This window comes from Manacus candei, unplaced genomic scaffold, assembly GCF_025592945.1.
Source record: "Manacus candei isolate 608988 ecotype Guabito, Panama unplaced genomic scaffold, ASM2559294v1 h1tg000035l, whole genome shotgun sequence".
NCBI lineage: Eukaryota > Metazoa > Chordata > Aves > Passeriformes > Pipridae > Manacus > Manacus candei.
Genome location: NW_026138083.1, coordinates 1,078,468 through 1,101,229, shown reverse-complemented (window position 1 = coordinate 1,101,229; position 22,762 = coordinate 1,078,468). Strand labels below are relative to the sequence as shown.

Genomic DNA, 22,762 nt, shown 5'->3' with positions numbered 1-22,762 from the left:
TCCAGCCTGCTTTTGTGCTGATGGTGTCTTTTGTTGTGTCTTCGTGGACTGGAAAAGTCCTACCCTACCTCCCTTCTCCAGTCACATCTTGTTCTTTCTTGCAGCGTGTTATTACCAACAATCCTTGTCTGTTATTCCCAACAATCCTTGTTTAGCTCCATGACTATCCAGCTGTCTGTGTTTGAGATATGGGCATTAGCCCAGAGAAGCTGTGGCTGCCTCATCCCTGGAAGTGTCCAAGGCCAGGTTGGACGGGGCTTGGAACAACCTGGGGTAGTGGAAGGTGTCCCTGCCCATGGCAGGGGGTGGAATGGGATCATCTTTAAGGTCCCTTCCAACCCAAACCTTCTGGGATTCTGTGATATGGTGCTTAAGAAACTCCTTCATAGGACTTCTGCAGCCACCCACAGGCACGCTGTACAACCCTCTTCCCGACATTCCAGATGCTCGTGACATGGATTAGTGTAACTCTGGGTAAGTCTGGGCTTTGCTGACTTAACACCAGCTCCAAACCCAGCCCCAGCATCTGTCCCACACAGACACGTTGGCAGCGAGCAAGGTTGTCCTGCAGCAGTGCCCTTTGGCCATTCATACTCTGCACAGGGATTTTATTTACCTCTTTTGTTTCACTGTCACCTCTAGCATTGCCCACCTAAACAAGGAGGCGTTGCTGGGTATGGATCACAGAATCATGGAATTGTTAAGATTGGAGGAGACCTTTAAGATCGTAAAGTCCAACTGTCAACCAGCACTACCATGTTCCCCACTAAACCGTGTCCCCAAGTGCCACATCCACTTTTTTTGAACACTTCCAGGGATGGTGACCCCACCACTTCCCCGGTCAGGCAGTGACAGGGGTTTAAAACCATTTCCATTAAAAGATTTTTCCCCATATCCAACCTGACCCTCCCCTGGCACAACTTGAGGCCGTTCCCTCTCATCCTGTTCCTTGTTCCCTGGGAGCAGAGCCCGACTCCCCCCAGCTTCCCCCTCCTGTCAGGGAGTTGCAGAGCCAGAAGGTCCCCCCTGAGCCTCCTTTTCTCCAGGCTGAGCCCCCCCAGCTCCCTCAGCTGCTCCTCACAGGACTTGTACCTCATCCAATGTGGCCTTGGACACTTCCAGGGATAGGGCAGCCACAGCTTCTCTGGGCAACCTGTGCCAGGGCCTCCCCACCCTCACAGGGAAGGATTCCTTCCCAATATCCCATCTAGCCCTGCTCTCTAAAACCTGTGTGGGAACTGAAAGCACAGTTTCTCACGGGGATGATTTGTTTTCAAGATTTAAGTTTCACAATAATCAAAGGAGAAGGGAGAAGCTGGGGGAGAATCGAAAACATATTTGAAACTGGGGTTCCAGTGTGTGTTTTGGGGAATCCTTGGCTCCAGTTGTGACTGTTTTCTCGGAAAGGAGAAGTCTGATGGGAAAAAGCCAGTGTCTAACCTTTGGAGGTGGCTTCCTGCTTTTGCAAAATGATTTGCAGACCAGGAGAAATTGTCCCTGGAAGAACCAGCTGAGCCAAGGGACAGGATGTGCCCAGTAAGAGACGTAACATGTCCCAGTGCCCAAAGCAGCGGCGCGAGAAAAAAAAGGCATTTTAGTGGCATCACAAAATGTTCAGTTTTCCCTGCAAATTGAGCTGCATCCTGTGCCTGGGGTTTAACATTTAACACAAACAGAGCAGCTGCCCTCGGCTAAGGACGTGTTGCCAGAGGAGTTTGGCATTGGAAAGGACAGGAGCTCCCGCAAATCGAAACAAAAACACTTCCCAAAGAGGAAGCAGAAATAAAAGAGGGATTTAGCAAAATGAAAATAAAAACACAGAAATAGCAAAGAGGGGAAAAAACACTCAGTAAACAACATCCCCCAAGCCCGATTGCTGAGGGCCATTTCTGCTAAACCATCCGATTTCACAAGGACTCTGTTGACTCCGAAGTGTCCAAATAGTCTTGTGAGGAAACGGGGTCGATGCTCTCAAGTGAAACTGCAAAAAACCCCCCAAGGATGAAATTCAGGCTCCAGCCCAGCACCACAATGCTCCGGGTGCCTCGGAGAGCACCTGCAGCGCTGGGATCCTGCCAAGGGAAAGCTCAGGACACTCGTGGAGCTGCTGATGGGATCAGGAGAGGGTTAAAACCCTCATCCAGGCAGGAGAAGCCCGTGAGGATAAGGATAGGCAGCTCTGAGCTCCGGAGGAGGACACAGTGTCCATACAATACCAACACAGCTGGAAAACCCGGATTTCAAAGGACCGTGGCCCCTCCTTGCCGGGATGGCCGGGAGATGGATCGGATAACCTTGGATAGTGACTGGTTTAGCTGGTTCAGGGGCGATCCTGGCCCTCACACAGGCAGCCTTTGTTTCCATGAAAGGGTCTCCCTCCATTCCAGTTCTCCTTCCTTTGACATCAGTTGCCTTTTTCCCTCTCCCACCACCCCAGGAGGTATTTCCAGGGCCAAATGCCAAGTGATTCCCAACCCCGGGCAGCGGGAGCAGGGGATGCTCTTTGGGGATGGTGAGTCTGTGTTTTGGGGCCAAAACCAGGAGCAGTTTGTGTGGACACCCCCAACAGCTGCTGAGTTTGGGCTCTGAGGCTGGGAATCCATCATCTGCTCCTGTATTCCACGTGCTGAGGGAAGGAGCAGAGGGATGGCAGCGAGGTGGAAGCTGCACATCACCAACCCGAGAGCCAGAGTGGTCAGACTGTCTCCTTCCAGCTGCTTTTCCAGGCCTTTCCTATCACAAACCTCACCTGAAGGCTTCTCCTATTTTTCCTCTCCGGCTTCTTCCTCCCTCTCCATGCACCAGCCTCTTCCTCCCATCAGGCTGTGCAACAAACCCTCTGGGGCTGGAGCACCAGCACTGAGCAGAAACCAACCTGCTGTAAAGAAGTGACCCAAATTAGGGGATTTTAGGGAGCTGCTTAAATCCTCTTTACTTGCCCGGGTGTTCTCGTTGTTTATTTTATTAATAATCCTTTTTTGCACAAGTTGCTCCTCTTCCTTGCCCTGTCTCAGTGGGGTGACAATATCCCAATGCAAGGGGCTGTTTCCACTCTGCAGCCAGAAAGTCCCAAGGCCTTTCCATTGCTTTGTTCCCAAAAATCACAAAGCCGGTGAGGAATGCAGCCAGACAGAGTGCATCCATGTGGCAAAGGCTGACCACAAATGACAAGCACGGGACAAATGCCTGTCCCCTGGTCTTGTCCTGCTCCCTGAGCGATGCTGGATCCACAGGGAATGTGCCAAAAATCTGGAGGGAAAATGATGCTGCCGGAGCTGCATGGAAGGCACTGGATCTTAGGCACTGCTGAGGATGCTCTGACTCCTTGCAGCAGCTTTTCCTTCTCCCCTTTCCTCGGGGCCCCCAGTGCCATGTGCCCTTCCTCGGCTGCTGATGGCTTCAAGATGTGGGAAGCTGGTCCGGGAGGAAAATTCAATCCCTGTCACCAATGCCTGGGAATGTGCAGTGAATAAAGCAGCTTTGCAAGTCAAAGAAACCTGGGAGTGATTTGTTCTTTTTTTTTTTTTTTTTTTTTAACTGAACTTAACAAGTTCTTTCTTCCCAGTTGGGAAAGACTTCAGACTGGATTATTTCGGTCACAACGAGCCCTGGTTCCCCAGATCCCAGTCCCTTCACGTTTGTGGTGTGGGAAATGCTCGTGGCCTCAATATGGCTTGGTCCCAAATGTCTTCAGGCAAGGCCAGCGCTGGGGCAGGTTTGGAATACCCAGGAACTCCATCTTTTCCTTCCCGTGCCAGACAAAAAGAAGGTCAATATTTTTGCTAGGGAAATGCAGGTTTTGTCGTGGAATCCCTGAGGGAGCTGGGGGGGCTCAGCCTGGAGAAAAGGAGGCTCAGGGGGCACCTTCTCGCTCTCTACAAGTCGTTGAGTCATGGAGTAGTTTGGGTTGGAAGGGACCTTAGAGCTCATCTTGTCCAATCCTCTGCCGTGAACAAGGACACCTTCCACTATCCCAGATTGCTCCAAGCCCTGTCCCACCTGTCCTTGGACACTAATGAGGTTGGGGCAGAGCAGATTTGAGCCAGGTGGGAGTCGGGCTCTGGCCACAGTTAACAAGCAACAGGTGAAGAGGAAACGTTCTCCAGCTGTGCCGGCGGAGATTTAAGTTGGACACTGGGAAAAAAAAATCCTTTGCCCAAAGTGCTGTCCATCCCTGCCACAGGCTGGACTCCCCATCCCTGGGGGGGGGGGATTAAGCAGACTCGTAGCTGTGGCCCTTGGTGGCACGGCTGGGGTAGCGCCGGGGGCGCGGTTTGAGCCCCGCAGCGCCGGTGCCGCCGGTGCCTCCCCCGCGGGGCCCCGCTGGAGGCGGGACGGGACGGGGACGGGATGGGATGGGACGGGACGGGACGGGGCGGGGCGGCGGCGCTGGCGGCCCCCGGGAGCGGCGGAGCGGAGCCGGTCCCGCTGCCCGGCCCGGGGCCGCTGGCGGAGCGCTCCTGGTGCCGCTCCCGGTGGCACTGACGGAGCGGTCCCGGTGGCGGTCCCGGTGGCACTGACGGAGCTGTGGCAGTGACGGAGCTGTGGCGGTGGCGGCAGGCGATGGGTACCGGGCGCTGGGCACTGCTCTGGGCGCTGCTGGCGGCCCTGCGCCCGCCCCGCGGAGGGGCCGGTGAGTCCGGGAGGGATCCCGGGGGCGCGGGGGGCACGAGGGCATCCCGAGGGGATCCCGGGACGACGGCCCCGGGATGGGGGACGGGTCTTTATGTGCGGGACGCGGGAGCGCTTTTGCCGCGGGTGCTGCTCCGGGCGCTCAACCCCGCGGCCGGGCTGTGCCGTGGGCACCGCGGATCCCGGCACGGCTGGACCCCGGGGAGAAGTTCCGCGGGGGTTTCCCTGCGGGTTTCTGGCGGCATCGCAAACCACAATGTGTCTGGATGTGCTGGCACACAGGGTCTGGATGTCCAGGACACAGGGTCTGGCTGTCCTGGGAGAACAGGGTTAGGCTGTCCTGGTTCACTGGTCTGGCAGTCCCTGGACACAAGGTCTGGCTGTCCTGGCACATGGAGTCTGGCAGTCCCAGGACATGGGTTTTGAATGTCCTGGAACATATAGTTTGGCTGGTTCTGGAACAGAGGGTCTGGCTGTCCCAGGACTCAAGGTCTGACTGTTGTGGAACACAGGGTCTGTCTGTCCTGGCGTACTGGGCACACAGAGTCTGGCTGTCCTGGCACACAGGGTCTGGCTGTCCTGGGATGTGGGATTTGGCCATCCTGGCACATGGGGTTTGGTTGTTCTGGGACACAGCTCTGCCTCTGCAGTGTGGTCCTGTCCCAGCACTTTCCTGCCTGATGTGCCTCTGCTTGCTGGGGACACCATGACAGTGAGGGACCACAAACTGTGACAGATCAGTCTGGGATTTATCCTGTTAGCCATGAGCCAGCTGTGTAGCAGTGCTGGGAGAAATCATTGGGAATCACCCCGGGTTGTGGCCCTTTGCAGTGCTGGCAGTTTGGTGGCTTTTCAGCTCCACGTGCAGAAAGAAATGTGGAGATAAAGCAGTTTTTGGACTTCAGAAGTCCTGTGACCAGGGCTGCCCGACCTTTGGGCACAGCTGGGAGCTGCTGGGGGTCCACAGCCCCTGCTCAGGGATGCTGGGGGGTCCCAGAGTAGCTGTGCAGATGGAATTTGGCAGGGAAGGCAGGAATTCGAATGTTTGCTTTGGGCAGGGGGGAGTTAAAGCCCTGACTCTGTCACAGCAGGAGCCTGCAGAGGGGAGGGGGAACTCAGTGTGGATATAACCAGGAATCCTGGGCTTGTTTATACAAAAGGTGTTCGAATCCTGAGGGTCTCTTTGGATTCCAGGGGGAAGTTCGCTTCTTATAATCACAGAATCGTTTGGCTTGGAAAAGATCAGTAAGGTCATAGAGTCATTAATCTGACACTGCCAGGTCTGCCACAGCTCCCAGGGGATGGGGAGCAGGAAACCCCACAGGCAGGGGGTTCTGCTCAACAAGTGCCTGAGCAGAAAGCTGTGCCAGCAGGTGAATTACTTCCAGCAGCGGGAATTCCAGGGCTAGGGATGTAGCCAGCTTTTTGGCAGACTTGGATGCAGCAGAAGACCTTGCTGTGTCAGTTCTGGGGTGTGCAGCTCCCTGCTTGTTGCTTCTGATCCATAATGAAGTACCCTGGCAGATTTTCCTGCTACAACTCCGTTCTCCAGGGCAGTAATGGAGAAAGGCACGTGGGAGCTTCTGGGCTGGGCAGAAAGAGGTGTCTCTGTTGGCCCTTGAGTTCTGCTCTGATCCCAGGAGTTCTGAGAGCAGTGCTGCACTTGCAGGTGGTTGGATTTCCACGCCAGCTTTTCCCTCAGGCCAGGCTGTGGTTGGGACAGGAGCTGCTCCTGCACCCACGCAGGCACGCCGGGCTTGCAGCTCCCTGGCTTCAGCCTGGCACTCTGGAGCCAGCCTAACTGCTCTGGCTGCAGGGAAGGGCTGTCCTGCCACACAGGGGCAGAGGTGCCATGATATCCACATCCCAAACTTCTGCGGATGGAAGGGATACCCGCAAGGGCAGCGCTGGATATGAGAAATTCCTGTTGTTACATGAGTCAGAGGGGAAAGTATTTCATTCGTGGGCCGGCAAACACCTCTTCCCACTTAATTAGTGTAAAAAACAAGGCTGAGATCCTCTGCCTTTACTTGAAGCAGCCCAGGGAAGCAGAAATCATCCCAGGGCACACATCCATGTACTCCCAGGCCAGGGGTCCGAGCTGGGGGAGCTGCTCCGGCCAGAGCTGGAACGCTCCAAATGGAGCATGAAAACAGCACTTTGAGGTTGGATTGTGCCGGGCAGCGACAGCAGCTCCAGCCTGAGCGACCTCCGGGAAGAGCAGGGGAGGGAAGGGAATTCGGGGTCGCTCCCTTGTTTGCTTTTGGCAGATCCCTTGGGAGCTGCCGGGGCGGGGAGGGGGGATTTGTTGCAGAGCACGTCCCTCCGTGGAAGTCTCGCTGCGTTTTGCAGCAGTCACATGGCCTTTGTTTGTGTTGGGATGTGAGGCTTAGGAAGCAGGTTGGAAAAGCCTCGGGTCTTTTTGTTTCTTTCTGCGAGGGAAGCCCATTGTGTTCTAAGGGAGCCAGGGAGAGCCTCCCCCTTCCCCTCTGCACCACCGGACCCCGCAGGGCTTTAAAACACCTCCCCTGCTTTCTGTCCTCGCGTTTTAACCACTTCTTGAGGGTTAAAACCAGTGATTTAGCAAAGGGAGATATATCCAGCCTGAAAATTCGGTTGTGTTTCTTGGCTCCAGGGAAAACACACCAGGCTCGTGCCCCATTACTCACAACAGTGGTGACGTAGCTTTAAAAACTTGCTGTTTGATGTTTGAGGTCCTAAAACCTGCCCCAAACCAAACTCAGCCCGAGCTCAGGTTCAAATAAAAGGGTTGTGCTTTCTTTCTCTTTTTTTTTAAACTGTGAATAGTTGTTTGTTTTGTTTTGTTTGTTTGTTTTTTTAACTTGGAAGAGGGAAATTAATTTAGTTGAAATTCCTGTCTGGCACAATGCCTTTGCTTGCTGAAAGGGAGACTTAGCACTCGGCCTGGGATTGCTGATGGCTGTGAAAGCCTTGGGAAGCTCAGAAATGGTCCAGTAAAATCACCCACACGTGGTGTATCCTCTGGATTTTCTCTCTTTAAAAATGTACATTTTTGGGAGAGGGAATTCCTTTATGTGGAGCTGCTTTTCACTTTGGCTGTGACTGGGTGGGAAGTGCTGGGAGGGAGGGGGAAAACACCATTATAGGACTGTTTTATGATCTGTAGGTGGGGGCATGAAGCTGGTAAATAGCCTTCCCTTGGGAAAAAATGTGGGAAAAGACTCTAGAAGAGCAGCACTGAACAGCAGCTGGCTCCTACACACTGTCTGAAGGCATTTCTCTGTCTGACTGCAGCTATTTTCCCAGGAAAGGCAGTTGAGTGGAGGCACTTAACTTAGCAAAAGTTGACTCAGAGCATGTCCCACTCTTGGAGCAGCTCCCTTGTCCTGGGAAGGGAATGGCATCACCAGCAGAGCCTAAAACCAGTGAAATTCCTGTCGGGAGCTCTTCCTCTGCCCCAGCTGAAAACTCTTGAGATGAGGCCCTGAAAGGGGCTTGCTGGTGTAAAGTCCCAAATTCCTGCTGCCCAGGGATCCTTTTATACTCCAGTCCCAGGGGTGCAGTGCAGCAGGAATAGCTCCTGCCTCTGCCCTGCCCCAAAAGATGTAGCTGAGTGTTTCCTTTAGCTTTAAAAATGGCTTTTTTGGGGGTGCTGCTTGTACGTGGTCAGTCCTGGGACAACCCCCTGCTCCACGTTTCCTCCCTGGGGCTCCTGGGAGAGGTCTGAGAGGTGCTGTGCTTTTGGCAGTGGAAACGAACTGCTTTTAGTTGTTCTTGGAAGGGGCTCAGCAGGGTTTTGGAGGGGGGCACTTGCTGCCTGGTGGTGACAAACCCAAGGTCTTGTCTTGCAGACGGTGCTGACCAAGCTCCAGGTGTGAGGCTGGACCTGTTGGCAGATTCCCACCGCCTGGAGCACGGCGTGGCCACCGCTGGCCACTGGCCTCGCCGGACCCCCAGGGAGGAGCCCCCCAACAGCTCCTCCCTGGGACAGCTGAAGTTCAACCCCACGGTGCGACACATCGTGATCAACGAGCACAGGGACGTCACCTTTAACTGCTCCATCAAAGTGCCCCAGGCGCTGCTCCGGCCGGACGCCCCCGGCATTTCCCTGTGGAAGGACGGCAGGGAGCTGCACGCCCTGGACCGCATCGCCAGCAGCCACTTCGAGATTCCCGACGAGGAGGAGGTGTCCATGACCTCCACCTTCAGGTGAGCGCCGCTGTCCTTCCCGGGCGGGAAGGAGAGATGCCCGATGAGGGACTGCCGCGTGACTAGCAGGGGTTTGGGACTGGGATTAGGGTTCCCAAAGCCTGGCTTTGCAAACCCAGGTTATCCTGGTGTGTGCCGTGGGGTGGTTGGTGCTGGATAGAACCCATCCCCAGGCTGGAGCGTTGCCGTGGCCTCCAGAGCCCCGACGTGCTCTCTGTTCCCTCCGGCAGCATCCTGGCGGCCCAGCGCTCGGATAACGGCTCCTACGTCTGCAAACTCAACATCTCTGGCATGGAGGTGGTGTCGGATCCCATCCTGGTGCAGCTGGAAGGTGAGCAGGAGGGGAGGGAGACGTGGAGCGTCGTGCCCCGGCTGAGCGGCGTCCCCGGGGGCCGCGAGCTGGGAGCTGTTCTCCAGGGACGGGGAATCCCTGTTGGGAAGGGGCTCGTTGCTGCAGCCGGGCACAGCCCCTGGGGCAGTACCTTTGGCACTGAGAGCTGCTTCCCTGGCCAGGCCTCCCGCACTTCATCCGGCAGCCGGAGAGGCTGAACGTGAGCAGGGGCCGCCCGTTCAACCTGACGTGCCAGGCCGTGGGGCCGCCGGAGCCGGTGAGCATCTTCTGGTTCCGCAACAACGTCCGCCTCAATGAGCAGCCCCTCGTGTCCCCGTCCGTGCTGACCGTGCCAGGTGAGCCCAGCTGGGGCACCTCTGGGTGGTGGCAGGAAGGAGGGCAGGGTGGGAAGGCGCCCCGTGTCACCTCAGAGCCGGTCCCGCTGGCCTCGCGCTCCTGTTATAGGGATATAGGGTATATGTGTTCCTGTCACAGCCCTGGGCACCACTCTTAAATCATGGGATATTCCGAGTTGGAAGGGACCCACAAGGATCACCGAGTCCAGCTCTCAAATGAAGGGCTCAGGAAACCCCATCCAAGCCCCTCTGGCTGCTGCCAGAAATTTCTTCCTTGGAAAAGGCAGATGCTCAAATGGCCCTTCCCTGAGCAAGAAGCAGATTTTTTCCTTCAGTGTGTGGCTGTGCCGACAAGAAACTGCTGCTCTCATGGGCTGCTTGACTGGTGGTCCCCTTTCCCTGTCTCTGGAAGAGCCTGGGATGGTCCCAGCGTGTCTCCGTTCCAGCCGGTGGAGCACAGGGAGAAAAATCCTTCGTGTCCCATAAAACCCACTGGGCAGAGGCAAAAGAGGGGGGATTTTTTACCTTTGCTTGTGAGGAGAAGGCCATTAGTTAATTAACAGCCAGGCTATAACTGACTGGTCTTGGCATCCAAAGGCGGCCTTTAAAGGGCAGCGAAAGCAGGAAGAAGTGACTCATTCCTCTTGGATGTCCTTGCATCCGGCTGGCACTCGCTCGGTTGGGTCACTGGAACAGTCTTGCTCCTGGCCCAGGAGCACTGGGATGAGCCAGCACTCATGGCACGTCTGTGGCAGCATCAACCAGGAGGCACTTCCAGTAAACCCTTGGCAAAAGGGCCAGAAATGCTGAGCCCAGGGGGAAGCCAGCAGCCATCCCCCCCCCTGCCCCGGGTATTTCCAGTGGTCCTTGTCCGTGATCAGCTGGAGATTTGAGCAATCTTTGACAAGCAATCAGTCATCTGACCCAGCCCGGGGGCTCTTCTGCTTTCTGCCTTTCCCCTTTTGAGGGCAGAGGGAAAGGGGAGGTTGTGCAAGGGCCCGGTAGGGACGCACCGTGCCGGGCCCCGCTCCGGCGGCACACGCGTGTTCCCGGCGTGGGACGGGGCTGAGCTGGGCCGTGGGGTCACCCCCGGGCACCAGTGCCACACATGTGAATGACAGACCTTCTGTGCTGCTCGAGGTGGTGAAGTCTAAGGGAGGAAGGCGGGAGGGTTCTGGTGGGGTTGGGTGCGTGTCCAGCGCGCAGGGACGTGTTTCTTCCCTGCAGGAATCAACGAGACGACGCTGTTCAGCTGCGAGGCCCACAACAGCAAAGGGCTCACGGCGTCCAGCCCCGGCCAGGTCAACGTCAAAGGTCAGCCACGGGACCCTCCCTTTCCCTGCTAAACCCGTGTGTCCAAGCAGGAGCTCTCCACACTTCCAAGCACTCGTCCTGCACAGGCTGAGGGGAGATCCCATTTAGGACTCCCAGACTTATTTTTTTTCCCTGTTTTAATCCTGTATTTGAAGTGGGATCTACATCCATTCCATCATCCCGGGCTTGGGGAGGAAGCACCAAAGAGCACATTTGAAAGCAGAACTTTCAGCCCTGGGTTTGGGAAGGGCTGCATCACTCTTTTCCTTCCTTCACGAACGTTCACAATTTTCCACAGGAAATGGTGGAAATTGCTGACATTCCTAACGGGAGCCACTCCGGCAACACGAGGAAGGTGTTCCCCAAATATGTCATTGCCTCTAAGCAACGCAGAGTGCTCACAAATATAGAACATGCTCAAAATAGTCCTGAAAATGACCTTTTTTGTGCTTCCCCGTCTGGCGGTCCAGCCCATCCGCAGGACTCCGATGGGGGACGACGCAGCAGCCGGAGCCAGGGCCGTGCCTGGGGGTCATTCCTGAACCCCAGGAGCTGCCAGGGAAAGCCAGCACGTCCTCCAGCTGAGTGTCCTTGGTTTCTCCCTGCAGGAATCCCATCTGCGCCCGTCAGCGTGCGTGTCCTCAACAGGACAGCCCACGACATCGGGATCTCCTGGGAGCCGGGCTTTGATGCCTTCTCTGCCTTCAACAGCTGCAGGGTCCAGGTAAACATCCAGGATTCCCCCCCCGTCCCTCAGCCCTCCTCACACGGATGCTCCGAGGCAGGTGGGAGTCGGTGGTGTTTGGCATGAACTGCACGGATTTCCTGGAATCCTGGGATGGTTTGGGTTGGAAGGGACCTTTAAAGATCACCTTGTGATGCCCATGTCCCATGGGCAGGGACATCTTGCTCCCAGCCCCATCCAACCTGGCCTTAGACACTTCCAGGGATGAGGCAGCCACAGCTTCTCTGGGCAACCTGTGCCAGGGCCTCCCTACCCTCACAGCCAAGAATTCCTTCCCAATATCCCATCTAGCCCTGCCCTCTGTCAGTGGGAAGCCATTCCCCCTTGTCCCCTCACTCTCTGCCCTTTTCCAAAGCCCCTCCCCAGCTCTCTTGGAGTCCCTTTCCTCATGGGCAAGACAGTCAGGTTGTCATTTTCATGGAGAGACTCCCAGAAATGCTCCAAGGAACTTTTTTGGAAGCCTGGAGTTGCTGCAGCCACTTGCTCATCCTGGTCAAACACCTCCCAAACCAGGAGCATTCCCAGTGGGGTTTGGAGAGAGGAAGGTTTCCCTCAGCTCCCCACTCCTTACAAACACTGGGAAGGAGCTGAGGGGTTGCCTGTCTCCTGGACAAGTCAGGGAATGCCACTTCCATGCCCTGCAGGCCTTTTCCACCTGCTCTCCATGGCTGGTTTCCCAGTTCAAGCCCATTTGCTCTCACGGATATGGTTTTTATCCTGGATAGTCTCCACTCCAGCTGAGATGACACATGGCTGGAGGAGGTGTTTGAAGGCAGGTAAAAGTGAAAGCAGTTCCAGGGAGGGAAGGTACCAGAGCTAATATTAGCATGGTAGCTGCTGCTGCCTTCCAGCTGGAGCTTGGGAAGCGGGGTGGAGAGCCAAGGAATTTCCTCTGACACAACATTCACGGGCTGTCAGTAGGAAACAGCCTCTCAAACTGGAAAACAAGAGCTGATTTCTGGCAAAAAAACACAGCTGTGACTCAGTCCTTTTCGCTCCTGTCCCCTTTGATAATCCCACCGCCCGAGTGACTCACTCCCAGCTGTCCCACCTGCCAAATTCCAATTCTTTCAGTTTGCAAACATCCTGATTTTCTTAAAAAAAAAAAAAAAAAGGCACGGATTTGATGGACTCTCTCCAGAAGATGAGCTGAGGATGGAGCTGGATGCTCAGGACAAGAGCTGGGCCCGGCGGTGCTTTTGGGGACACATCGTGTGTGTTCCCTGGTCACTGACAGCTTGGGGACCTTCTCACAGGCTCTGCCCATGGAGGTAGCATTCCCTGACTTCTCCAGGAGACCCCTCAGCTCCTTCCCAGTGTTTGTAAGGAGCGTGGAGCTGAGGGAATCCTGCCCCTCTAAACCCTGGTGGAAAGGCTGCTTGCCTGGGAAGTGTTTGACCAGGACAAGCAAGTGGCTGCAGCAACTCCAGGCTTGCAAAGAGCAACTTGGAGCATTTCTGGGCATCTCTCCGTGGAAAGACACGGCAACCTGAGGCTGAAGGCTGTTCCCTTTCATTTTGGCTGGAAAACACTGATGCTGAGACCATCCTGGAATACCCAGGGGGGTGCTCTTGCTGCTTGAGCACAAGGGCAGGTCTCCTGCCATCCCAACACCTGGATGGAGGCTTTTGAGAGGACTGCAGGACCTTCTGCATGTGGGGCACCCCAAAACACATCCTGTGGGTTGGGTTGTCTTCTCAGTGAACTGCCTCACTCTCACTGGTGTTCCTTGTTCTTGCTCTTCCCTCTTTCCTCCCACCATCCCACTCAGGTGGTGCTTCCCACAAAAAGGCGCGTCCTGGAGAGCTTGCAGGGGCTGTGTGGGCAATTCCATGGGGGCTCCACATCCAGCCCTTTGGGGAGAGAGCAATTTACCTTCCTGCAAAAAGCAGGACTTGTTTTTGGGATGTTAAATTCATCCATGCTGCCAAATGTAATGATGGAGCCTGACTAGGCCTGGGATTAATCCCGTGGCATCCAACAGCGCTAAATCCTGTTTTCCAGTGATGTGTTGCCCAGAAAAAGGACTTTCTTTTGTTTATTTGGTGTGTGCTGCCTGGTCATTTTATTTGGGGTTCCTTTGGCTCCTCCTTCCCAACATCTCTTCCCTGTCCCTGCTGCAGGGGTGTCTTCTCCACACATGTTGGATCCCTCTTCCTGGGTCCCATCAGGACCTGCCATCAGCTCTCCAGCGTGCAGGAACACAGCCCTGATGGGAAGCAGGGCTCCGGATCCTGTTTTCCCACGTAAGATTCCTGCTCCCCTGCAGGTTGTCGCTGACTAATCCCTGTTTGTGGGCTGATTGTTCCAATTAAGGTGGAGGAAGCCGTTCCACGAGGCAACGTCTCCCTTCTGCTCTTCAGCACGTCGGTGCCCCCCCACGGGTACCACATCCAGCAGCTGGAGCCCATGGAGAGCTACAACATCCGCGTTTCCTGCAGGAATGAGGTCAGCTGGTCGCCGTTCAGCCCCTGGATATCCGCCAGCACCACCGAGGGAGGTAGGAAACCAGGAGTGGAGACTGGGAAGGGTTTCCCTGCCCTGGGAAAAGCAGCTGTGCTTCGTGCAGGGCTGCCTGGATGAGATGCTGCTCCGGAGTCGTGGTGGCTCAAAGGGTTGGGAAAGGAAATTTCCCCATCGGCCATCACGGGCCTGAAGGAAATCCCATGGGATTTTTGGTCAGCTCCGGCTGGTTTTCCATCGGACTCCTCACCCATCCCTTCACCTCCTTTCCCTCCGATCCCTGCAGCTCCGACCACGCCGCCGCTGAACGTCACGGTGTCCTTCAATGAATCCAGCTCCTCGCTGGAGATCCGGTGGGTGAAGCCACCCCTGGGCAGGATCCACGGGGAACTCCAGGGATATCACGTCCAGTACAGGTGGCAGAGCTCCAAGGGGATGGTGAGTCCCTGGGGAAATGGGGGAGAAGGGCTGAAGCCTAGGAAAAAAAAAATCCCAGCAGGGATGTCCAGATCGGTCCTGGTGCTTCCGTATATTCCTTTGGAACCTGTTTGTGCTGCCTCGTGCTTCCCTCTGGATTTCTGCCATACAAACCATCCCTCTCCTGTGTTTGTGTAACTCACGGCCCTGCGGTCAATCCGAAGGCGCGTGGGAGAGCGTATTCCCTGGATTTTGAGTTGCTCCTTACTCAGGTGGGATTTATCCCGTGCATTAACTCCTCTGCAAACCCACGGCACAGAGTTCCAGAGCTCGAGGAACACTTCGGGCCAAAGCCCTGGCTGTGAGTGCGTGAAATCATCCGGCAACCCCTTGCTTGCCTTTTCCAGGATTCGGGAGGCAGCCTGCAGGAATTTTCTAGGGCGAGGTTGGCCTGGCCTCTGTGGGCACAAGAGCCTCAATCCAGGCTCTGCCAGAGGGCAGGAGCCTCTGGATGACATGTCCAGCTGTTGCCTCTGTGCTGCGGTTTGGGCTTGTGGCAGCCTGAACCCGGCGTGGAAACTGTGACTCACCCCCTAATTTTGTAGGATGCTGCATTTTCTGTTCTCCTTTTGCTCCTCTGGAAAAAAAAAAAAAACAAAACCAACAAACAAGAAAAACCCATATAGATGCAGCCTGAATAAAGCCAGGGAAACAATATCCTGGTCTTGTGACCAGCAGGGAAAAAAACCCTGCTGACGGCTTTGTCGTCTGTCCAGCACAAGGGCCAAACCCTGCCCTTGCCCTTTAAGCCCTGGGAGACTGTTTTTTGTTGTTGTTGTTGTTATTTTTTCACCCATTTCCCTGCTCAAGTGCTTATGGAGGGAAATTTTCTCCAGTTCTCAATTTTAACAGGAGCCTGAGTCACGAGAGTGATGTGCTTTATGTGCAGGGGAGCTTTGACTCCTCAGAAAGTTCCTCCAAAAGGTTAGACTCGATGATCTCTGACGTCATTTCCAACTCTTATTTCGCAGAATCATTTTCACCAAGTCCCCAAGTTTTGGCCCTGGACAGGCTAAATATGGACTGCCCCAAAATAACCACGAGTTTTGCCAGGAAAAAGTCATGGTGGAGCTGGATCTCTGTGTCACAGGGCCACCTGCAGGTCTCTCCACAACCAGGAAAACTCAAAAAAGTCGGTTTATTTTGCTCTTAAACCGGCAGCTCCTGTTTGAGCCAAGGCTGCCGCATCTGGGATCTGAAGGAATTCCTCAACTACCACAAAACTCCTAAAAAAAACATCAAATTTGGCAGGTCTGCCCTGCTTTGTGCTCACTGTCTGTGACATCAGCAGGGTCTGTCCTCAGCTGACACAGCAGAGCCCTCTGGGACAGGGAGCATTTTTAGGCTGCTGGTAGGGAAAGGACCTCATGTGGAGGCTGGAGGAAGGCAGGAATGTGGGAATGGGGGCGACAGCAGGTCCCAGCTCCCACCACTACCCAGTGATGCAGAAACGCTCCCAGAGCTGGGGGATTTCACATCCATTCCCGTGGCTTTTGTGGGACTGGGAACAGAAACCGGCTCCCTGTGAGCAGCTCTGATTCCCTTCTCCTCACCCACTGATGCCCCTCACCTCCTGATTCCCTCCTTCTCTCCCACAGATCCCCCTTGGCTCCATTCCCTCCTTCTTGCTCACCAATCCCCCTCATCTCCTGACTCCCTCCTGCTCTCCCAGCGATCCCTCTCGGCTCCTGCTTTTTTGTGGGATGTCCACGAAGGAGCCGGGCTCTGCTGGGCACAGCCTGCCAGATGTTTTGATTGCAGCTGGGCAGCTGTTTTGCAGCTGGAAATCGGCAGAGAGCAGCAGCAGCAGCACTTTCTGAGCTGAAAACAACCAGGGAGCTGCAGGGAATTTGCAGGGAAAGACTCCCGTGTTTTTTCCCAAGGCCTGTGCTATGGGACACGCCGCCTCCTGCCACGACGCTGGGCAAGGAAGCAGTCCTTAAAGCTGGAAATATAATCAGCTCAACACAAAAACCACAGGCAGAAAATACCTGCCCTAAGATCTGCTTCCTGTTGGGCAGAGCACTCGGACAGTCCCACCAGGAGCGCGCAGGGAGCTCGGAGGCTCTGTGAGTGCTGAGGCTCACAGGGCTCCAGTGGCCACAGGGAGGACTGAGGGTCACAATCCTTGTGAGATCCCATTCCCACCCCTTTCCTGGCTCAGGCTGCCAGCGCTGCTGCTGTTGAGAAGCAAAGAGGGTCAAAACCACAAGGATTTGAACGGGAAATGCTGCCCGGCTCCTTTCCTGATCCCATCCGGCCCTCGCACACAGGGCCATTCTTCTCCCTAAATAGCCCAGTGCTGCGTTTCCTCCGGGCTGGGAAAGCAAAGCCATTCCAAAGGTTGCCAGGGGGACAGTTCTCAGTGAATGCCCGGGTCTCCCTGCGTTCCCCAGCCCAGAGTGTTCTCCCTGTGCCGTCCCCAGCAGGACATCTCTGCCGAGGTGTGGCTGAACTCCAGCGTGGCCGTGCTGCCCGTGGTGGCCACCAACGCCACCTGCTCCGTCCGCGTGGCCGCCGTCACCAAGGGAGGGGTGGGACCCTTCAGCGTTCCCGTGGACATCTTCATCCCCAGCACTGGTAAGGAGATGCCCGTCCCTGCCCCGGGTGATGGGAAGCACCCAGGGCGTGCTTCCCGTGCCCGACCAAGCCCTTTGCCATCCCTCCATTCCCGTTTGGACACTTCCCCTGCCAGCCAAGGAGCAGGGACTGCCATTTGGGAGCAGGAGATCTTGCTCTCCACGTGCAGCCTCGCTCCTCATTCCCTCTCCTCCCACGTAACCCTTCTCTGGGCTCGGCTCCAGCCCCTGGGAATTCCTCCCCTGAACCCTGGGTGCTGCAGGCTGACTCTCCCACCGGCTCCATTAACAGGATGTTTTCTTAGGATTAATAACCTCAGCCCCATCTTTGACTCCAGCCTCTGGGAACGCCGACTCCTTTGTCGTGGCCCTGGGCTTTATCTGTGGGACCGTCGCTGTCGGGCTCATCCTCTGCTTGTCCGTGGTCATCCAGAAACGATGTGTGGAAACAAAATATGGGTAAGGGGAGGGAGAACTGGGCAGGTCCCAGGTGGGTGGGTGGCCAGCGGATTTGGGGACAAAGGTCTCTGTCTCCAGGACTGGTGGTGTTGCCACAAGTGGCATTTTTTATGGTGGGGGACTGAGTGTATTTTTGCTGCAGTGATGGTATTTCCTTCCCTTCCTTGCCCAGCACTTCACCTTTCGCTCACTATTCCTATTTCTAAAGGGAAGTGCAACTTGGTGTGGGAGTTGTTTTGACATGGAGGTGAGAGGGCAGAGATGTCTTCTCTGTGACCTGAGGGAACAGCTGGAGCTGTGTCCGGGGAGGTTTACGTTGGATCTCAGGAAGAAGTTCCTCCCTCAGAGGGTGGTTGGCACTGAACAGGCTCCCCAGGGCAGTGGGCACAGCACCAAGGCTGCCAGAGCTCCAGGAGGGTTTGGACAACTCTCCCAGGGACAGGGTGGGATTGCTGTGTCCTGGGGTGTCCTGTGCAGGGCCAGAAGCTGGACATGATGATCCCTGTAGGTACCTTCCAACCCAGGATATTCCACGATTCTATAATATCCTGTGGCCTAGAGAAACCCCTCCTGCCTCATCCCATGCTCCAGTTCCATGGCCCAGTGTTGTTTAAATAACACAGACAGAGGGCTGTGTTCCCCTACAATAAGCCAACACTACTCACTCATCCTTGTGACTTCCCAAGTGGCATTAACTGCCCCGTGCTCCCAGTCTGGAAACTGGTGGTGTGTAAGGATCCCTTTCTGAACTGGTGTAGTGTTGTCACTCTTTCCCTGCTCCAGCCCCGGAGCATCCTGCCCTGTTTTTGCTCCCCAGAGCTGGACCTCAGCAGGGCCCTGCAGCAGAGGGGCTGTGCAGCGTCTCCAGCAGCATTCCTACTGGCACAGACTGCTCCTGGAGTAGGAAATGAGTATCCTATTTCCTCCCCAAAACCTCTGTGACTCACTCCTTGACACCCGGGCCTCCTTTATGGAGCTGCTGTTTTGCCGGGCCGTTGTAGGCGATGGAGCTGGTCCAGCCAGGGGGAAATGAAAAATGGGCATTTCCTCCTTCCCTACGGATCCCACGGGTAGCCAGTTCCTTCATCCAGGCAGCCACATGCGTCCCAGCAAGGTGTGTTTCTGTCCCACCAGGAATGCTTTCAGCGGGAACGACTTGGAGCTGGCGGTGAGCTACACGGCCAAGAAGTCCTACTGCCGGAGAGCCGTGGAGCTCACGCGTAAGGATGACTTGCTATCCCTTTGCAAGGAGGTTCAGGGGGTTGGGGCAGCAGGTTGGAGGTGACTGAGCTGCTGTTCCCCTCTCCTGCAGTGGGAAGCCTGGGAGTCAGCAGGGAACTCCAGCAGAAGCTGCAGGATGTGGTCGTGGACAGAAATGCCCTGAGCCTGGGGAAGGTCCTGGGAGAGGGTGAGTGGAGAGCTGGGAGTGGACATGTGGGATATGGGGCTGCTGCTCTTCCTTACATCACCCCCAGCTCCAGGCCCAGGGGATGTGGGGAGATGGTGGGACAAGGCAACCAAGTGCCCTGGGTTCATAGAATCACGGAATCCTGGAATGGCTTGGGTTGGATGGGACCTTAAAACTCATCTTGTTCCACATCTCCTTGTTTTCACTGATAAGGAACAAGCCTTCCCCTGGCTTTTTTGGGGGATGAGGTCTCCGTCTTTTCAGGGACATAGCAGTGTCCTGAAAGGCGGTGCTTTGGGCTGTGGATAAAGGGATTTCTTCTTTCCCGTGGCACAGGGGAGTTCGGATCAGTGATGGAGGGACGCCTCAGCCAGCCCGAAGGTGTCCCACAGAAGGTGGCTGTGAAGACCATGAAGTGTAAGTAATTCCCAGTCCTCCCAGGACTGTGTTTATCCCACTGGATGCCGGCGTTCCCACTACCTCTCTCGGGAACAGCATCCTGGCACTAATTTGTGGCCCCTCTGCCACAACTCCTGGTGCCATCAGGGACACTCCTATCAGACATCCAAGGATGGTGGAGCCATCCTGGTGATCCCTTTCTCATGCAGGAGCTGTGCTGTGAGGGGAGGTGACAGCAGCAGTGCTCGGTGTTAAAACTCCTTCTTTTTCTCTGCTTCTCAGTGGATAACTTTTCCCAGAGGGAGATAGAGGAGTTCCTCAGTGAAGCAGCATGCATGAAGGACTTTGACCATCCCAATGTCATCAAGCTCCTGGGTATGGAATGTCACTCCCTCCCCTCCAACTGGGATTTGGGCTGGGGAGCCTGGCCTGGATCCTGCACGGATCCATGGGAGACCGTGGTGCCTTTTCCAAGCTGTCTGTGTTTTTCCCAGGAGTGTGCATCGAGCTGAGCTCCCAGCAGATCCCCAAGCCAATGGTGATCCTGCCATTCATGAAATATGGGGACCTGCACAGCTTCCTGCTCCGCTCCCGGCTGGAGATGGCCCCCCAGGTAGGGAGCACCCGGAGCAGTGGGATCGGGGTGGGAAAGGATCCCTCTGCAGCTCCTGCAGGCTCGTGGTTCAAGGAATGGCCCAGTCTGAGGGATGAATGTCTGGAATGTCAGCTGGCAGCCCTGGACAGGGAAGCCTTTTGGATCAGCCCCCACGTGCTTCCCAAAGGCCTCACGCTGCCTAATCCCCACCTTCCCTTCCCAGTTCGTGCCCCTGCAGACGCTGGTGAAGTTCATGGTGGACATCGCCCTGGGGATGGAGTATCTGAGCAGCAGGAACTTCCTGCACAGGGACCTGGCGGCTCGGAACTGCATGTGAGTTTGTTTTCCTGGGAACACCGGCGGGAAATCCTGGGGATTTACGGCCCAGCTCAGCTCCCTTCCCTACAACCTCCCTCGCTCTTGGGAGGCAGAGCTCAGCCCCGGGTTTGTGCTCCGGGATGGAGCTTTCCCTGGTTTCCCCCGGCAGGCTGCGGGATGACATGACGGTGTGCGTGGCAGACTTTGGCTTGTCCAAGAAGATCTACAGCGGGGACTACTACCGGCAGGGCCGGATAGCCAAGATGCCGGTGAAGTGGATCGCCATCGAGTCCCTGGCCGACCGTGTCTACACCACCAAGAGCGACGTGGTAGGTGGAGGAAAAACTGGGAACCAAACCCTGTGCTCCTGTTGTTGTCGTTCCCTGGAAGTGCCAGAGGGGCAGGAGGCTGTGGGTGACCTTTCCCTGCCGGCCCGGCCTCCTGCCGTGGGTTTGTCCCCACGGCTTGCCCCTGCCACGCCAGCGCTTGTTATTCCCGGTTTTTGGGAGGGTGACAGCTCTGCCCGTTGTGCCTGGCACGCCGGGCAGTGACCTTTGCCCATGAAAAGGGTCATTCATTCCCCCTGGAGTGTCCTTTCAGCGCTGTCCTTTCCCTTTGTCCCCGCAGTGGGCCTTTGGCGTCACGATGTGGGAGATCGCGACGCGCGGGATGACGCCCTACCCGGGGGTGCAGAACCACGAGATCTACGAGTTCCTCTTCCACGGGCAGCGCCTCAAGAAGCCCGAGGATTGCTCGGACGAGCTGTGAGTACCGGAACCCCGCTCCCGGGCTCCACCGTGTTCTGGATGAAAAGTATCCTGGGAATGAGCTCACAGATCCGATAGGTCTCCCAAGTTTTGATGTGCCTAAGGGAAGCCACATCCTGTGTCACCCAGGGAGGGAAAAGCAGCTGAACTCCAGGCAACAATCCCAACAGGTGTCCCCCAGGGAGAAGTGATGGTTTTTTGCACAGACGAGCTGAAGTCACCAGGAGCAGTCAGGGGACAGGATTTTTTTAGTGCTTTATTTCTTTATTTTTTTGGTTAAGACAGTTTTAGCCAGAAGGTCCTTCCTGGCTGGTGATGCTCCTCTGTGCCCCACAAAACTCCCCTCTAGTGCCCTTCATGGCCTCAAATCCATAAATCTGGAAACCTCAAACCTGGATTTCTGAGCAGCTCAGCAAAGGCTTTTCTCCTGAGTTTCCTCTGGTGCCACTAGAGCTGAAAATGTTTAATCTCCCCATGGCTAAGAATCCAAACCGGATAAACTGAGTTGTGCAACGTTTCCTAAAAGGCTCCTCTCCAGTGCCTGTTCCTGAAGGAAGCGGCAAAGGAACCTTTTTAGATCCTGCCTGCCCGAGGCTGGGGAAGAGATGTGTGCCCAGCTGGGACCTGCTGGGAGCTCTCAGTGCTCTCTGACATCCAGCCTGGGAGCAGGCACCTGCCAAGAGAGGGACTGGGCATCCCTGATGCAGAACTGGGATGTTCCCAGGGAACAGATCCCAGGGTTGCGCTGGGAGAGACTTGTAACACTTCTGACAGCAGCTTGGGCTGATCAGTCCCTGCCCTTTGGAAACAGCCCGAGCAGAGGGAGTTGTTTTCGCTTGGTTTTCATGGAAAGCTCAAGGCTTGCCCAGTTTGGAGGGAAGCTGGGAATTAACCCCCTATCTCCCTTAATCCAGAGAAATACAGGCTGCCGGAGAAGCTGTGGCTGCCCCATCCCTGGGAGTGTTCAAGGCTAGGTTGGACAGGGCTTGGAGCAACCTGGGATAGGGGAAGGTGTCCCTGCCCATGGCAGGGGGTGGAACTGGATGGGCTTTAAGGTCCCTTCCAGCCCAAACCAGTCTGGGATTCTGGGGTTCTGGGATCCTCTGAGATAACCATGCTCCTCTCCCCTTTCCAGGTACGAAGTCATGTCTGCGTGCTGGAGAGCCGACCCTGCCACCCGCCCGACCTTTTCCCAGCTCAAGGTCCACCTGGAGAAGCTGCTGGAGAACCTGCCCAGCTCCAAGGGCTCCGGGGAGGCCATCTACATCAACACCAGCCTGCCCGAGCAGAGCCCGGACTCCACCCAGGATTCGGGCTTCCCGCAGGCGGACTCGGACTTGGACGCCGGGGAGGTGTCGGAGCCCGGCTCTCCCGGCGCGGAGGCGGCGCTGGTGGCCGTGGATGTGCATCCCGGCGAGCCCTGGGGGACGAGGTACGTGGTGGAGGAGCAGCTGGGCGGCCTGGCCGAGGATCCCTACGTCCCGCTGCTGCCCGGAGCCGGCTCGGAGCCAGGGAGCCGCTGGAGCCAAGCCAGCACTCTGCCGGCACCGGAGCCGCCGCGGGCCGAGAGCTGCGGGGAGGACTCGGAAGTGCCGCCGGGAAAGGTGTGAGCGGGCACCAGGACAAGGACACAGAGGGTGTATTTTAATAAATGGTTGTCTCTTTTACTTGTTACCTCCCGCACGGTTTTCCTGGCGGAGTCTGGCCCTTCCCGGGAGCTCCTTCCTT

The 22,762-nt window shown here is 56.1% G+C and overlaps 1 protein-coding gene across 3 annotated transcripts; it reads left to right on the top strand.

The window, feature by feature from the left end:
- The first annotated feature begins 4,399 nt into the window (after positions 1-4,399).
- MERTK (MER proto-oncogene, tyrosine kinase) lies at positions 4,400-22,701 on the top strand. Of its 3 annotated transcripts, none has more exons than XM_051792734.1 (19): positions 4,400-4,633; positions 8,466-8,823; positions 9,054-9,154; positions 9,337-9,510; positions 10,738-10,824; positions 11,433-11,548; positions 13,886-14,069; positions 14,319-14,470; positions 16,936-17,089; positions 17,427-17,547; positions 18,682-18,767; positions 18,860-18,955; positions 19,292-19,372; positions 19,637-19,729; positions 19,849-19,967; positions 20,173-20,282; positions 20,437-20,596; positions 20,895-21,031; positions 22,170-22,701. In XM_051792734.1, exons 1-19 carry the CDS (start codon positions 4,564-4,566, stop codon positions 22,642-22,644), a joined length of 2,874 nt encoding a protein of 957 aa, XP_051648694.1. In that variant the 5' UTR covers positions 4,400-4,563; the 3' UTR covers positions 22,645-22,701. The 3 variants fall into 3 exon arrangements, with proteins under 3 accessions (XP_051648694.1, XP_051648693.1, XP_051648692.1); XM_051792733.1 differs by having other exon boundaries at positions 4,401-4,633; positions 16,939-17,089; positions 17,394-17,547; XM_051792732.1 differs by having other exon boundaries at positions 4,401-4,633; positions 17,394-17,547.
- Positions 22,702-22,762: the final 61 nt, after the last annotated feature.

Coding starts and splice junctions, on each gene's coding strand:
- MERTK (XM_051792732.1), top strand. CDS start 4,564: ATGGGTACCGGGCGCTGGGCACTGCTCTGGGCGCTGCTGGCGGCCCTG. Junction 4,634..8,465: donor CCCGCCCCGCGGAGGGGCCG/GTGAGTCCGGGA, acceptor CTTGTCTTGCAG/ACGGTGCTGACCAAGCTCCA. Junction 9,155..9,336: donor CATCCTGGTGCAGCTGGAAG/GTGAGCAGGAGG, acceptor TTCCCTGGCCAG/GCCTCCCGCACTTCATCCGG.